An 18125-nucleotide genomic window follows, 5' to 3' on the forward strand; every position below is an offset into this window, starting at 1 on the left:
ATCTGCTTAGATATATTTCCAACTGTATACTTAAGTACTTTAATATTTATATTTATTACTTCATTTGCTAAGCTAACTTATATTTACCAATACAAAATTAAATGAAATTAGTCGTTAGGGCTGCAGAACTAGACGGCAATTTACGTTCCAGCCCTGGATTATGAGCTGCAGTGTGACCGCCCATAACACTATCGCCAAATACCACAAGGACGCCAAGTTGCTGCTCCGATAGTATCGACTGGGGTTCCATCCACGGAATTTTGGTCATTTGTTGTTGCTCGCCAGGGCGAATTCGAATGCGAAGCGCAGTAATCAAAGCGCTGCTCGTGGATTTTTTTGCATTTTTTTTGAGTTCAAATAGTTCGTTAATAAGAGTGGCGGTCAACGATATTATTCCATTTGCAATCGAAGTAAATAATTAAAAGTGATAAAACAAAAAAGAAGCGACGCCAACTGGCGAAAAAGGAGATAACCGAAAACGAAAACCACGACAAAATCAACGTTGAAAGAGAGTAACAAAAAAAAACGATGATCGAACCGTACATTTTAAACCATGCAATGTACAGTGCATAATATATAATAATTTGACCAAAACAAATGCCAAGTTTGAGAGCGAGAGCGAAGAACGTTAATAAAAAGAAGTAAATAAGTGATCTTGGCCCGTTGTTTGTTGTTATGGTTGCCGTTGTTGTAACTCGTTTTTTTTAATGCGCGCGTGTATGAATCACACCAACACAACAAAACAAACAATAACAACGATGCGATACGGTGAAATATGCTAAGTAAATAGCAAAAGAGAGTTCCAGTTTCCAGAGAGCGCGACAGAGAGCGCGCGAGAGAGAGAGACTACAAGTACATACTGGAAAGCGATCCCGATCCCGATCCTTTTTCCAGGCACGCAGCCATCTCGCTCGCACCCATGCCGCCCTAGAACAACTTTTGTTGCAGCTGCCTAACAACCAACAACGAGCGCACTTTGCACGGCAAAGGAGCAACAAGGAAGGCGATAGCTGGAAAGCGACGACGATGATGATGATGCGGTCGCAACAACAACAACACAACCAACAACAACAACAAGCTGCTGCAGGCAGACGAGCATAGCGTTAAAAAAAGTAGCTGCCTACAAAAAAAATCCGAAAAATTCGAAAAAAAATAAAATTAATTAATTAAACGATCGCCCAATTTAATCAAGTGCATATATGTGTGTGCAAAATAGAAAGTGCATTGCAGCAATCAAAAATACATATATATTATCGCAGTTCGCAGACGATAATAGTAATTGTTAACACGAAAAGTTCGAAATGAAGGTCACCGTCTGCTTCGGCGACGTTCGCATTCTGGTTCCCTGCGGTTCCGGCGAACTCCTCGTCCGCGATCTCGTCAAGGAGGCCACGCGACGCTACATCAAGGCGGCCGGCAAGGTAAGCGGATATATCTGATGTGGTGCCAGTGTTTTAGTCACGGAGTTCCTTAAGATACAAGAAACACCCTAAATTAAGATATACAGGTCTTTTAATTCTACACAACAAAGTTAGCGATGCAAATTGTAAGGGCCAATATTATTTAGGTCATACCAAATGCAAAGGTAGGGTGCTTCAAGATTACGATAATATTATAAACATAGATAACCATTATCTATCCCGATTCGGTAGAATTTTTACTTTCAAATGTATGCATACTAATAAATGTAGTAAAATACCCCGCAATTCTCAAATATAAATGAATATAGCCAATCTACTAGTAAATAAAACGGTAAAAAATATGTTAATGGTTATTATGGGATACAAAATGCAAATAAATTAAATGATATCTTTTTGTGTAAAATTACTGCTTCAACATTTATTTATGTTGATTACCAACCCACCTCAGAAAAAGTGCTTGCAAAACAAGATTAACTATGCCATTTATTTTGTCAAGAATGTATTTAAATATAACCATTATTTTTTTTATTTTAACGTAAACCTTTTTCTTTTCTGTGGCAGCCAGTTAAAATTTTGATATATTTTGATTATTTGTGGCAGTAATGTAATTATAAAAAAATGTGTCGCTAATGAATGTTACTATAATCGTATATTTGGTTTATATTTAACGTACAATTATACAAAGTTTTTAAATTATTTACTCAGCATACATTTTTAACTTGTTTAGGCTAAAGAGTTTAGTTTATCAAACAGATTTTCAATGGAAAATCTATCAATTGTTACCAACGTTTCTCTGTAAGTCATGCCGCGACCGGTAATTGTATCTTTTGACTGTTTTTCTCAAGTGATTCCCGAAAAATACCCTCCGTCATTTCTCCCGCAGTTCCGTAAACAATTTTCTCAAGAGCGGAAACGTTGCACTTGAAAGTGATGTAATTACACAAGAAAAGAACCCAAAAAAAAAAACTAGAATTAAACCGAACAAGAAAAGGTTCTTCAGCGGCGCTTATCTGGGGAAAAGATATACACACATATAGTATGGTATAGAAGAGTATGGCAAAGATCGGGGAAACAGAAACAGGGCCTAGGTAAAATATTTGAATAATGATAAGCCCCTGACGAAGCCATAAAAACAAACTGAAAACCGAAAAAAGTGAGTGTCAGAGTGAATAAAAGACAGAGAGAAGATGATAACAACGACCAACAAATCGGAGAAGAAAGAGAAGAACTCAAACAAGCAACAGAAACAGAAAACAGAAACGAACAGAACAGAAGACTCGAATTATAATAAAAGTCAGTCCGGAATCAAAAGAACATTTTTATTTCATTTTGAACTCGTTTGAACCCGATTCCGATCGAGTCAACAGGTAACCCCAAAAAGCAGAGGGGAAAAGGGGTCAAGAAATGCACTTTACCGGGCGAGAAATCCCAAGAAGGGAGACCCCCTAATTAATCAGAAATAACATCTGAAATTCGTCGAGGTCCTCTATAATTAATCAAAAGATCAAGGGAGAAGGGCTCGTCCGAGTCCATTGGAATTTTCCAGGGAAAATTCAGATTCGAAATCAATTTCGGTGTGCGGGGGATCCCTTTTTCCTTTTCTTTTTCTCGTTCTTTTCCTTGTTCTCTATTTCCCTTTATTTTGATAATGATAATGATTATGAGTTGTGTTTTTCTTTGCTTGCCGCAACGATTAAGTCATAATTTAGATGGGAAGCGCCCTGGGAATCTTGAACTTCCTATAAGAATTTATTACCGAGCTGAGAACGAAGTTGGTAAATTAAACCGGGGTTCTATTGGAAAATGTAGTCTGTTCTGATATCCCAAATAGTAGAATAGATTCTTACACTAGAAAGTGTGAGGAAATGGAAAGTACAAGCGATAATTTGTTTTTTGCAGGCTAGAGAAAAAGCTACACTAATTAGGCGTTTATCCAAACCACAAATAGTCCGAAACCAAAGTCTTCTGCATGGCATTTCCGGCGAGGATTTGGTTTCTCGCGGGGATTGGGGGATTGGGGGGTCTGGAAATGGCAATGGACGGGGAGACCTGTGTGGAGCTCGATCTGTTGCAACGTGTGTGAATTTTGGTTTGCTTTCATTGTCTGGCCAAAAGACGAAACTGTGTCAGCTGCAATTAAGTGCAAGAGCCGAAAGACTGAAAAGAAAGGGGGAAGTAAACAGATCGGAGGGGCGGCGGTGGTGCTACCAACAAATAAGACGCTTTCCATTTCGCGATCACGTGCGCCGTCCAATTGCAGACCAAAAATTCAACCTGCTAATTATGCAATTGCATGCAAATGCAATGTATGTTTGCTACACCAACAGATCCCAAGAATATCTAAGGAGAATCCTAAAATAATTTACCACAATCACCATATTTGGTATAAAAAAATAAAAAATTTAAAGTAGAATACTGATGATACGGTTTCGTATAACAATTCATATTCTTTTACCCTCGACTGTTAACTCATTTTGTTTTTTGCAAGATCAACGAAATCGAATGACTTGCAGCTAGCTGCACTTCAAATTCTTCGGCACATGAGATACTATTGTATCTTTTATACATTTTCATACATTTCTGCTATTCCGAATCCGTATTTTTTTTGCAGCTGTGCGATCGCAAGTTTTTTGTTTCTAGTGCTCTGCTTTTGTTTTTCGCTTTTCGTTTCATTATCTTTTGCAGCCAACATGTGCAAACTTAACATTGTGTGTGAGGTGTGAAGTGGAATAGGGTGTATAAGAGCTACAAACTGATAAAAAAGGCTTAGAGTGTTACCAACTGACCTATTGCAATGGAAGATATATAACGTTCATGATGTTTTCATATGCGATTCCAAGTGTGAGATAATTGGGATCTTGACAATACTTTTCCATTGTAACTCGGAATTTAATGGAAGTATTTAGGTGAAAATTGGTATAGGAAGTAATTATAGGGGAAATAGATAATTAAATAGATTCAATAATCCCAACTATACTGTTCCATAGTAACTCGAAATCTATAAGAAGAATTTACCCAAAAATTGTTGTCAATCATTTAAATTGAGAAACTACTAATAATCATAAATAAATATATAATAATTGCGAATACTTAAACCTTCGAAATATCTGAATTAAAAGGTTGTACGCGTTTATAAATAATAAATAATTGTGCACAGGCGTTACACTGCTAGTAATGAACTTGAAACTGACTTTTAAGGAGTCAGCTATAATTCTACAAACTCGATCCATATGGCATATCGATTCGCAACCTACAAAGTTGGCATAAAAAATAGTTTAGGAGCAATATGATATTCCCGCTTGCGATTCCTTTGTTCGAACTCGACTTTGGTGGGCGTTACGTGTTATCAAAGCTCAACTCTTACGTCGTCTGTTTATTTTGTATGCCTGGGAAACCAACGATATGAGTGCACAAAAAATACAGACAGATACAGCGTATAAAACCAAAGATGAAGAAAAAAATTTCATTGAGCATTTTCCTTGTCGCTGTTGCTGAATTCTTGGCATTAAGCGGCAACAACGGCGGCAGAAAAACCAGTTTTGCACAATTTGTAAATTATTTAGTCATAAAAAAAAAATATATCCAGCTCTCTTCTTTCGCTCTCTCACTCGCTCCTGTGCTGCCATCTCGCTTGCACATTGTATGCGGTTAAATTTTTTGATTTTTCTACTCACGCTACTAATTGTTAGCGTATTTTAAGTGCGCTCTAATTGGTTTAAGTCAATAATTACAATGAAAATATGGTAGCAACACTATGAGTGGAAAAGCGGAAGGGGATCTATGGGGTTTTATGTTGGGGCCAGGCTTTGACAATGGCAAATAATCGATAAATCCAAGCGGCAAACACCTTGGCCAGTTTCTTTTTATGGCCAATGGAATTTCGTTAGAATTTCGCTGGCATTTGGCTCAACGGCGAAATGTCGGTTGTACTTATGGACTGAAGGTCGGAAGTGCCAGGAATTTCATGTATAGTAGTAATAAGTAATGGATATTTATAAAGATTTTTATTCACATCAAATTTGTTATTACATGCCATTAAAGTAGCTTTTAAAAATTTCTATTTTAAATCTATCTTTAATTTAGTCCATTTTATTGTTTGGCATTATGCTCGTTTCCACCCGCGATCTTTCAGATCTTTTCACTGAACATTGCAGATAAAACATTTTTGCAGCTGCTGTTCGAAATGAAAAATGCAAGCCAATTATGAGCGGCTATGTGAGAGGCCTTCCGCCAGGCTGACCAAAAAAAAAAGTAGAAACCATTTAAGGTGGACCTACCACACGCACACGTGCGGTCCACCCCACCCATTCGTAGATAATCTCCATTGGCATCTGCATTTCCCACTTGCCCCTGGGAAACTACAAGAAAATGTGGTCAAAATGGGAAAATGTAGAAAAATCAATTGGATTTTGCTAGTATTGTTTTAAAATAACTAAATATATTTCAATAAAAGTTGATAACTCTCATTAGGAAGTAGCTTGGAGTTACCAAAGTAAACTGCTGTAAGATAAACAACTCCAATCAAAATTCTTTATCGCAAACAAGTAAGTCAGTGCGATATAATGAAATGCCTGACTTCACTAGAACCCCTGCCCCAGGCCACGCCCCCAGAACCTCGCCGCCTTTCGTCGGACGTCAGGTAGCACTGTACTACGTATATCGTATATGTGGTACAGTATGTAGGCTCGAACCCATACCCATACCCATACCCATACCCATACCTATACCCATACCCATACCTATACCCATTCCCAAACTCAGACTCAAACTCAGTAAAACTCGACTCTTGGGGGTTGTGACTGCAGCTATAATAGTTTCTGTTTTGTCGGTTGGCATGACAACAACCTGATTACACGTTTGTACGTTTCTCCATTCTGTATATATACACTTATATTTATATATATATGTATATATATATGTATAGTTATATGGCAAAAACAACAGGCTACAACAAAATAGCAGTTGACTGCGTCATTTTCAATATAGCCAGGCCATATTAACCAAGCCATAGATATTATTATTGCAGTGCATTGTGGGCTGATTCACTTGGCCACGCTACCAAATTGGGAGCGAGAAATTCAATTGAATTATCGTTTCTCCACTCCACTCAACAATATATCCAGTATTTAGTTTCTAGCTCGATTTGTGTGTAATTGAAATTGGAAATAATTTCAAGTGACACCCACTCACTAGCCGATATCGCAGACATGGTTCGCCTACGGGTTCTTCGATTAAATTTTATTATTTTATTATTCTACAAACTGCAGCGATCGATCGGATATGGAATTACTATTCCAATTGCCAATTGCGTTTCCCAGAAAACAACTAGCTGAATATGGTTCGATTGCAGAGGGTTCCGTGAACTAAAACGATTGGGTTTCAGTTTAAACTAGAAAGAAAATCTAAATTCAAGAAGGAGTTTAGCATATCTTTCTATACTTTTTATCACCTTATATATTCTTATATAATACATCGCCCGAGTGTTTGATAATTGTTTGCATTAGTCACGAGAATTCGTCACTGATTTGGAATTTGTTGCAGCTTTCGTCTATCGATTTATTGAGGTATTATTTCGTATCCGCTTTATTATTCCCGCACTATATCTCTCGATTGTTTACATTGTATTGCATGCCAAATCGTTTTCCCCTTTATGGACACAGAAACTCAAATTTGGTTTCGAATTTGTGCTAAGGAAAGGGCTTTTGATGGCGGTACACGACGGAGAAGTCGGGGTGTAAATGGACATATTTGAGTTGCATTTGCATGCCTGGCACGAGTGCACGATTTTTTGTTGCCTTTTTGGAAATTACTGCCTCGAGTTGCATTCTCTATGAAAGTTTCCCCCTTTCCCTGTCCAAAAAGTCATTTATATCAATCTGCTTGCATTTGAACTCGTTCTATAAAGTTTTAGGGCGGTCCAACTTTTTATTGAAAATATTTACAAAATCGAAAAATTATATTTCTTTTATTAGCTGCTTAGAAAGACAGCACCTTTCTAGTTTGATTGTTTGGATTCATTATTGAAAGTATTTTTTAAGGTGTAGCCCAGAATGCACTTTTTTATCATATCGTGTAGAATTACAAAACATTTTATTGCCACACTAATTGAGTATCTATTTTTGGTCACGCACGTGTGTGTGCACCCACCGCCCCACCGCTGCCACGCCCCTGACCTCCGGCCACGCCTCCATTCGTGCCGCCCCCTTCCCTTGTGTTATTTGTTTTAATTTTTTTGTTATTTTGGTGGTTCACTTCCCAATTGCGGTGGTTCGTGTGCTCCAGATGGGTTTGGTTTGGTGCCGCTTCCGTTTTCATGTGCACTTTGGGATGCATTTCAGGATACGAGGGTTAATACCCATTAATGGTATTAATGGGTAGCGGGGGAAAAAGGGAGTAGCAGCTGCTGTTTAGGCTGCAACGACGCCTTTCAATGGCAAAAACCAACAGGCCAAAGGCAAATTAATTGGTTAATATTATTACTGGACAAGCTTACGGTGGCGGAAACATGGAAACACACCTACCGAAAATAAAGCGATTGACTCCCAACTCACCCACCAACCCCACTCTGACTTTACCCCATTTATTATTATTATTATATCATTCGAATTAATGAGAAGTAAAGAGAGTTCAAGGTGGGGAGCAGCACTCTACGTCATATTCATGCTTGGTTAGGTCGCCAAGGTGGCTCAAAAGATCATTAAAAAAAAAAAGAAACAGAATTGGGAGGTGGCGGTGCGTGTGTGTCGACAAGCTCCATTGAAGGGGAACCACGGGGTCAAGTGCATAATATTGGCCAATAGTTCAAGTTCAAGCTAAAGTTGCTTAAAATTTTTCTATTTTTTTTATAATTCTTCTATTCAAGGTGATAATAGGTTGACATAGTATATTTTATTTTTATACCCGTTACTCGTAGAGTAAAAGGGTATACTAGATTCGTTGAAAAGTATGTAACAGGCAGAAGGAAGCGTTTCCGACCATATAAAGTATATATATTCTTGATCAGGATCAGTAGCCGAGTCGATCTGGCCATGTCCGTCTGTCCGTCCGTCTGTCTGTCCGTCTGTCCGTCTGTCCGTATGAACGTCGAGATCTCAGGAACTACAAAAGCTAGAAAGTTGAGATTAAGTATACAGACTCCAGGGACATAGACGCAGCGCAAGTTTGTCGATTCAGGTTGCCACGCCCACTCTAACGCCCACAAACCGCCCAAAACTGCCACGCCCACATTTTTGAAAAATGTTTTAATATTTTTTCATTTTTGTATTGGTCTTGTAAATTTCTATCGATTTGCAAAAAAACTTTTTGCCACGCCCACTCTAACGCCCACAAACCGCCCAAAGCTGTCACGCCCACACTTTTGAAAAATGTTTTGATATTTTTTCATTTTTGTATTGGTCTTGTAAATTTCTATCGATTTGCCAAGAAACTTTTTGCCACGCCCACTCTAACGCCCACAAACCGCCCAAAGCTGTCACGCCCACACTTTTGAAAAATGTTTTGATATTTTTTCATTTTTGTATTGGTCTTGTAAACTTCTATCGATTTGCCAAAAAACTTTTGGCCACACCCACTATAACGCCTACAAACCAGCAAAAACTGTGTTTAAGACTCTCCTTCTCCCTTCCACTAGCTGAGTAACGGGTATCAGATAGTCGGGGAACTCGACTATAGCGTTCTCTCTTGTTATATTTCATTTTTCTTTGCAATGGATCAACTTTTTGTGCGTAACGAAACTAAAAGTTAACTGATTATGAGGTTCAGCTAAATTTACATTTTTATTAATTTTATCCAATTTCTCCCATTGAAAAATCTCAATTCGTTCCGTGTTAATATGAAGTCGTTCCCGTTCCGTGCTTTTCAATAAAATACAAATAAGAAAACACGACCATTTAGTTTGTGTTTTGTTTATTTATTTCAATTTTTATAATTGGGCTTTGTTCAAACTAGCTTTGTGTTGTTTTGTCATCTAAAAAACGTGGCAACCAAACGAAAACAAACAAACCGACATCGCTTAACAATGCAACGATCTGCTGGTCAGTGGAGCTCGAGTGGGCGTGGCCCCTTCCGCCCACCGCCGCCGCCCTCTTCCCGGTCTATTTTGTATATTTTTATATATTCTCTTTTTTTTTTCATTGCACAAAAGCATTTTCTGTGCAGCAACGTGACGTTTTCGGGTAATGAGTAAGCGCGAAATAAACACGGTCTCTAAAACACTAATAAAATTTTATTTAATTAATGCGAGATAACCAAAACTTACCAATAAAAAGCAACTGAATGTACAAACATTAAGTTGGTTAGTTATTTATTTCAGTTATGAATCCCTTCCTATATTAAGAATTGATTTAAGTGATTTGTTATAAAATTAGTCAAACAAAAGTTTAATTTCAATTTAAATACCTTTCATTTGTTTCGAATGTAATTTTGTGTGATTCATTGCTCATTATTCTTTATCCTTTCGATCGGAGCTCTTCATCGTGTAAATATAGCATGTTGTGTACCATATACCGTACCCCAAAAAGCGTTCAACCGATGGCGATCGCACATGCCTGATATAGGCACGTATCGGAATGTATCTTTTTTATTTACTTATTTTTTGCGAGTGTTTGCCAAAGGGGTTGGCTTGGGTCAACTACCCAAACCCGTACCGTAACCATATCCGTGCCCATCGCCAGTCATCGACAGTCGCAGCGTCACCATTCATCAGCCATAAAGTACCCACGAATACACTCATACACTCGTATACACACTCGCAAACGGTTGTTTGGTTGGTCAACTTTTGCATTTCATTCCCCGGGTTCTCTTCCATTGCATTTGAATCCATTCCGCTGAATTTTCAGCCAACTCAATCGCCGGGTAACCAAAAACCCAGACGAACTCTGTTGCAATTCTATGAAGTTCTATAAATAGCAAGTAAATAAGCATTTGATTATCCAACTTGTAGGTTTCAAACTGAGTAAGATTATTATAAAATAAAAGCCACCAACTATTTTGTAAACAATTATGACAAAATGTATAAATATTTTATAACACCCTCTTTGTAGGGCATACGCAGCTTCGTCTGGGCAGCTCCTGTGCTTGTTTTCTTAACGTTTTTATTTTTATTTCAATTTCAATTTGTGTAATAACCAAAAACGTAAGACTCAAAGCAGAACGTCGCTCACGTTTCGGTGATAAAGGCAAAAATAAGCAAGTAGTAGAAATCAACAAAAACCGCATTTTTCTTCTCGGTGATGCAAAGTAAAAAAATAGTACAAAAAAACCAAGCCTGACTGGCTGGAATGCCGAGTGAATTGGCAGCCAACGGTTATTGAGTTCAAAAAAAAGAGGCGAAAAGCTGGGATTGCGCCGTATTTTTTTTTTTTGGGCTAGGTCAGTTTCAGTTTAGCTTTGGCGGGCAATGAAAGGCGATACTTCCAGAAATCAAATAATCGCTGCCATTAATTTTGGAACACCTTTTGTTCGGCTCCAATTAATAAACGTGGTGGTAGTTGTATTTAGGCATATGTCAGCCCGAAATTAACATTTGGCCGACGACTGTGAGTCACTAGCTTGTATATTTCCCCCTAAATAAAACTACATATCGCCTCAATCTCTCTATATTTGTATTTATCCAGGTGTTTCCTCTAGAAAAATACCAAACAAAATAAAAGAGACGTGAAATTTTTACAAATGATTCATCGAAAGAGAGAAATAAGAGGCAGTGCCAAAGAATGTCGTTGATGAAGGCCACTTCGCAAAAGGCTGTAAAGATGGTCTTGTCTCGACTTTGGCTTCTTTTGGGTTTTTTATTTTGCTTTTATTTCGTGACCGCTTTTCGTAGGCGCTGCACGTGCAAATGCTTTTGAATGAAAATGAGAAATAGGCAGGAAGGTGAGCCAAAACCGCAAAAGGTAACAACGATAGCTAAAGCCCCTCTAAGAGCCCCCGCAATTGGGCCACGCCCAATATAAATTGCGCACTTGCCTCTCCAACGTGTTTAATTAATTATAGACAGTTGGTGCTCGATAAGTTGGATTTTTTTTTGCTTAATGAGTAAGCGTAAACTTGCAGTGCAATTTAGGATTTATAATAATTAACATGTATATTTGTAATATGATTTTTTTATTACTATTATTTCTGCTTAAAGATGTTGAGGTACCACTGTACTTTGAGCGGGGGCGATGCTCTTTGCCCAGTGAGAGAGAGCAACACCGCTCTTTTTCGCATGCCTGCCGCTCGTTTTGCTCTCTCATTTGCCCATTTGCTCACTTTGCGTTCTCGCAAAACGAAAGACTGAGGCGACAAACTCGACGACTGGCGGCAAATGGCGGACGAAGAGAAAGAGTCGTTCCAATTGAGCAGGCTATAGCGCATTTAGATGTGTGCATGTACATTTGTGTGTATGTAAACAGAGGTGTGTGTACAATGCACCCACATGCCACAACAATAAAACCAACATCAACGCTGGCTTGGCCTTGAAATTGCTTAGCAACAACAACTCTACTTTTTTGCACGCGTTGACTTCAAATCGCTGGGCAAATAACAAGGAAACACCAGCAAATTTTCTTTGGCTTGCAAAAATTACAAATAATTTTAATATACACATGTATACCATATTTTAGTTATGTAGTAATGTTACCTTTTTTTTTTTACTATCTGACATTCGCTTTCCGTTTCGGTTAATCTTCAAAAAAAATCGGTTAAACAATTCTTTTGCTTTTTATTGGACCATATTTATTGCCTCAAAGTCACCCAAACACTTTCCATTTATTTTTGTGGAATGCAGAGACAATCGCTTCCACTCTGCGCCCCTCATAATTTCTAAGCATTTTTGGGCATTTAATTTCACTTCCATGAACAATAAAAAGCAACCAGAAAAGAGTAAATTTAATTTCTATATAAAAACCTTTTTTTATTTAACCCAAAAAAAGGGAAGCATAAAACAAGATTTGTCATCGCGTTGTAGTTGCCTTTGTGCATGGTATATTTTCATAGTATTACTTTATTTTCGACTGTGTTTCTTTATGATAATTGTTATTTGTGTTGAAATATTTGTTTATTTTTGTTGGGCTGCGCAAGCCAGCTTACGAAATGATGTGAACTTTTGCACAGGGTTGTCTTGGTTCAGGGTTTCTTTTGGTTGATCATTCCTTCGAGAGTTTTAGGAAGCCGGAATTCTTGCCAAAAAAAATGTGTATTTGCCCGCACAGTAATATTATTATTGTTTACGATTCCAAAGCACAGAAACCAAGCCCATAAATGTATCTTCTAATTTCGGTTTAATGTTGTGTCCCCTGTCGCTCGAATGAATTCCTGGAATCGGGAATCGTTCGACCTGAGATGGAATTCTCTCAACTATGGCAGGTCTCTACAATTCACAGATAAAAAGAGGGTGTGCCATCTGTATACAGACATATAAAAGTGGTATGGTGTGGGTATTATAGAAAGGGGCTTTGTTGTAGTTCTATTTGAAGTACGTATTTAAGTGGCATTTAGCATGAAATTGCGATCCTTTTGTTTGTTGGCTAGCTTGTCTTGGGTTTGTTTGGTGTCTGAAAAAGGAAGCTTTCATTTAACGCTTTCTATGGTGCTACAGTGGGGCCTCTAGAATGGCAGCCATGTTATTGAAAGCCTATTAAATGTGCAAGCGGTTATAACGGATAAATAAATATAAGGATAAATTAAATAAGGACCGTAATTTGAAAGGAAACATAATGTAACCAAATCGCATTTCCTGGCAATAAACAAATTAATTTATCTTGCCAATTCCACAATAACTTATCGCTGTTATTCACTGTGCGGCTGCGTTCTGTGTCATGCGACACACATGAATGTAAATCTCGGCTTACTCTTTTTTCCTTTGTGCGTGTGTGGTGCGTCGTCTCTTTTTTCAATTCCGCAAACAATAAATTATATTGTTTTTGGATACCCCAGCGAGTGTGGAGAATAAGAATAAGAAGAAGCCTTTCTTCATCTTGCATTTCTCCACCCGATCTTTGCTTTTGTTTGCCCAGCAGAAGAATGAAGATAATAAGAACAGTCAGAAAAAAATCCCCAAAGCGGCATCCAGTTACCAAATACAGTAGGCACTCGTAAATTTGAATAAAATATGGTTTTATACTTTGGTTTTTCAATTATTCTACTTTTATGAAATGCTTTTTGTGTAGAACAACCAAGTTAAAGTTGAGAAATACTTATATGTATATTTTTAAATAAGTAAACTATCTTCTTACTTTATATCTTAAAGTTTAAGTTACCCTGTTGAATCTCAATTCATATCGGTTTTCTTAGCGCTTTGTTGTTCGGCATTTTCTTTGTGGTTTTGGTAGGGGACCCAGTTAATGGGATTACCTTACCTTATTCACTTGATTGATTGGATGATTGATTGACTGATTGAGTGAAGTTGCAGCTACATCTCCAACTTTTATCTCCAGCTGGTTTGCCTTGAAATAAATGCGTTTCCGTCGTTTCTTTTCTTTGACGCTGTCTGGGCTTTTTCATTTTCTTCATCACCTGTTGCCATCTCACTTTCACTCGAATTGACTATCTCTATCTGGCTTGTCTTTTGCATAACCACGATCGAACGAGCTTTTGTAATGAACTCTGACCCCTGAAATCCCCCCTTCCCCCCCATTTCATCGCCCCTTTAAACATGTTGATGGCATTGCGGAAATTCACACACATTAAAAACAACCAACAAAGATACAAAAGACTACGCAGGCCAAAATAAAAACAAGAGAGAACGCTATAGTCGAGTTCCCCGACTATCTGATACCCGTTACTCAGCTAGTGGAAGGGAGAAGGAGAGTCTTAAACACAGTTTTTGGCGGTTTGTAGGCGTTATAGTGGGCGTGGCAGAAAGTTTTTTGGCAAATCGATAGAAATTTACAAGACTAATACAAAAATGAAAAAATTTCAAAACATTTTTCAAAAGTGTGGGCGTAGCAGCTTTGGGCGGTTTGAGGGCGTTAGAGTGGGCGTGGCAAAAAGTTTTTTGGTAAATCGATAGAAAATTACAAGACTAATACAAAAATGAAAAAATTTCAAAACATTTTTCAAAAGTGTGGGCGTGGCAGTTTTGGGCGGTTTGTGGGCGTTAGAGTGGGCGTGGCAACATGAATCGACAAACTTGCGCTGCGTCTATGTCTCTGGAGTCTGTATGCTTAGTCTCAACTTTCTAGCTTTTGTAGTTCCTGAGATCACAGCGTTCATACGGACGGACAGACAGACAGACGGACAGACGGACAGACAGACGGACGGACAGACGGACATGGCCAAATCGACTCGGCTATTGATCCTGATCAAGAATATATATACTTTATATGGTCGGAAACGCTTCCTTCTGCCTGTTACATACTTTTCAACGAATCTAGTATACCCTTTTACTCTACGAGTAACGGGTATAACAACAATTTAAGCTTGCGCAATATCCGATTGGTTTATTGTTGTCTTGTTTTAGTTTTAACTTCGTTTTTTTTTTTTTGTTACCTATGGAGGAAGAAGTGACCCAAGCCAAGCCGCTTAGACAATTACAATTAGGAGCGAATAGTATTTTCTAGATTTTTTTTTTCGTCGCCTCTCTGGGTCAGTTTTTGTATTACTTTGGTTTGTTTCGCTGGCGCTAAGTGACTTGGCTGAAAAGTTGAGGGAAATCCAAGATAAGTGCTCTAAATGGGACAAATAATGATGAATCATTCGATCATGCTGCTAATGGGATGAATTACTCATCAGCTAATTGTTATAAGCTAACCGAAATCCTATAAATACTTTATACGAAACTTACAAAACCTCTAATGTGTAATAGATCTGATTTGAAATCCCTCATGAGTATTCGGTTTACGTGCCTTGTATATGGCTTAAAATTCATGGCTTTTCCCAGAATCTATCTTGTCGCATTCCCTATGCACACATCTCCATTAGTTAAATAGTTTCTCACACGGAATATCCATCCCCAGCAATCCAGGATACTCAGCACATTTTAAAATTCAGAGCAAGCAGATGCATAAATAAACGTCAGGCACTCGCTCAAAAATGTCAGGGGTTTGGCTTGGCTTGGCTTGGCTTGGTTCTTGGGTTTGGTTTGGTTTTCGTTTTGGTTTAGTTTTGGTCCTACCCATTCCCAGACCCGTACCCATACTCGTTCCCATTCCTCTCGAGCTGCCTGCCTTTGACACTGCCATTCCTCTCACGTTTCCCTCGCTCACTGCGTGTCAAATCAAAGTGCGAGTTGAGTGCGGCTCCCCAAAGATTTCCCCTGCAGCCCGCTCCCTCGCAATCCCATCCATATGGAGGCCCCACCCCCAACATACGACAACAACGAGCGCGTACAGTGGTACCTTTAATTATGAAATTATACAGTTCTATTACGCCAGCAATGTCAGCAAAATCAAATTTAATACGGGAATAAAAATAACAATTGAAATAAATAATATAATCGTAAATAAAAAGTATATTATTTGTTAAAATTCATTTGAAATATGGCATTAAGTTACTTAGAGCGCAGTAATTATATTTTCCCGAAATTATTAAAAATTATTTCCACTGTACTACAGTAACCACACAACCGCAGCAACAACAGCGGGTAGTCACGAGCCGCCGACTTTAAGCCGCTTGTAATTGATCGTGTCTTTGACATTAGAAAAACATTTTCTCTCTCTCCGCCCCGCTCCCAATTGTCATCCCCCCCCCCCCCTGCTCCCCTAGTTTTTCCCCTCCCCCATGTTTGTTGTTGTAGCTTGTTGCATGAAAATGTAACGCAAGCACGAGACATCGTCATCCGCCGACCAACTGGTGCACGGTGGCTAATAAAGCGCACGCAGCGACAGTAAATCCACTTAGCGGTGGGTGGTGGGCGGTGGGAGGTGGTTGGAGTGGGTGAGTGGAGTCGAGCGGTGGAAAACAGAAAGGAAGCCGCACAAATGGTCCAAAAGATTCAGAGAGTGTCAAATGAAATGAGACGTGGCCGGAGCAACAGGCTAAGAAAAAAACAGGGGAAGTTCACTAGCGATACGGTAAACATACAATAAAAAGATTTCACAATGTATTTGAACGAAATTTAACACAATAAAAATGAAATTTGGACATTATATTTATATATGTTGATCTGAGAAAAGAAAGTTTTCTGACAATGTCAAAGGGTGTTCACTCTATAGAACGCACACTGTATATTTGGGAGATGCAAAATGCATGACTAATTTATCTTTAAGATTAAAGTGGCCCAAATGTTTAGCAAAGAAAAAATGCATTTCAATTTAATATGATAGTTCATTGTTGGAATATAAGGTTTTCATTAAGATGAAACCTATATGATTATTTATAATTTTTATTTGAAGCTAACATATTTCCGCGATGATTCATTCATTTTAATATCTAACTAGAGCACTTATCAAAAGCAAAATGTGTAACCTAGTTTTGTAAACATATCAATGGACATATTATCACTGTTCCAATTTATTGCCTACCCCAAAAATGAACACAAAAAAAAGAGCGTTGGTAATCTAAAACTAATTTTCTTTCCATTTCTATCTACTTGCAGGTAAGATAACAGCTAGTTAATTGAAACAACAGTTGGTGGGGTGAAACAACACCACGGAACAGGTATGCCGCATGGATGACCCACTTGAACGAGCATTTATTTCTACTGACAAATGAAATGCAAGCACCGAGCTGACACATGCCATGGGTGCAGTGAGTCGTAGTTGAGTACTAGTTCCAGAATGCAGAGATTCCAGTCTATATACTTGCACCGAACTAAACTAGGCAGGGCTCCCAAGTCATAGCTCCCATATCTTATCAGCCCCAGCCAATCGATGCATGTTGCAAGCGCAACAACCCCCCCGAAAAACCAAAAACAAAAATCAACAAAACACCTAAAAACAGTGGGGGGGAAACAACAAACATTATTGGGGTAAATGGGACAGAGGGGAAACCAAACAAATGCCAAAAAGTAATAAATTATTTATGTCTGGGGACGAGACGCAGAAACACCAAAAAACAAAAGACCAATGACAATAGATTCAGAACGATTATGTTTTATATAAGAAGAAAAGAGGAATGAAACCAATGTGTTTTTTTTATACATTTCTACATACTGATACATTTTTACACAAATCAAATAGTTCAATTTTATAAAACCTAATTAAAACAGGGGTTTCTCTAAGCTTTTCATATTAAAATGAAAATTTGTGTATATATTCGAAATGATCTCTCTACAGAAATTTACATACTTTTTACCGAATATTTTACACAGTTCACCAACACGCCAAATAGTTACAGCGGACGTTTTTTTCAAGTAGTTTAATAGTTCGCTGTCTAGATGGCGCTGTTTAGTTCAGCGCTATGTGATCTTCAAAGTGTGTTTTAATCAAATGAAAATATCGTCAATCAAATTAAATTTTCTTAGGTAATGTCGATTTTATTTATTTAGTTGATTCTATTGCTACAACTAACAACTGTGTTATTTTCCTGAGACTACAGTTTTAAAGCAACTGTATGATCATTTCCGTTAGAGGTCGCCTTCGCAGTAAACGTTTAATCTAGATGGCGCTAGTAAAGTCACTTTATTTTGATTTAAATTAAAATTGAAATCAGTGGGTGAGAAGAGATGGCGACCTTGAGGTCATCGAAGCGCAACAATTACAACCTGCCACCCACTTCTGAACCTCGTTTTTATTTTGACTGCCCGACAGAACAAAACAAAACCCAAATAAACGAAACGGAACGGAA

At 38.1% G+C, this 18125-nt stretch overlaps 1 protein-coding gene across 2 annotated transcripts in view; it reads left to right on the top strand.

Moving 5' to 3' along the window:
- The first annotated feature begins 263 nt into the window (after positions 1–263).
- The window catches only part of LOC6525642 (partitioning defective 3 homolog), a 37332-nt gene continuing 19470 nt past the window's right edge, over positions 264–18125 (top strand). The window contains exon 1 of one of the 2 annotated variants that reach the window (XM_039377783.2): positions 264–1421. In XM_039377783.2, the coding sequence (XP_039233717.1) occupies positions 1302–1421 (120 nt within the window). In that variant the 5' untranslated portion in view covers positions 264–1301. The remainder of the gene's footprint in view (positions 1422–18125) is intronic. The other variant, XM_002101428.4, reaches the window with a different exon arrangement.

Source organism: Drosophila yakuba, chromosome X (genome assembly GCF_016746365.2).
Source record: "Drosophila yakuba strain Tai18E2 chromosome X, Prin_Dyak_Tai18E2_2.1, whole genome shotgun sequence".
Lineage (NCBI taxonomy): Eukaryota > Metazoa > Arthropoda > Insecta > Diptera > Drosophilidae > Drosophila > Drosophila yakuba.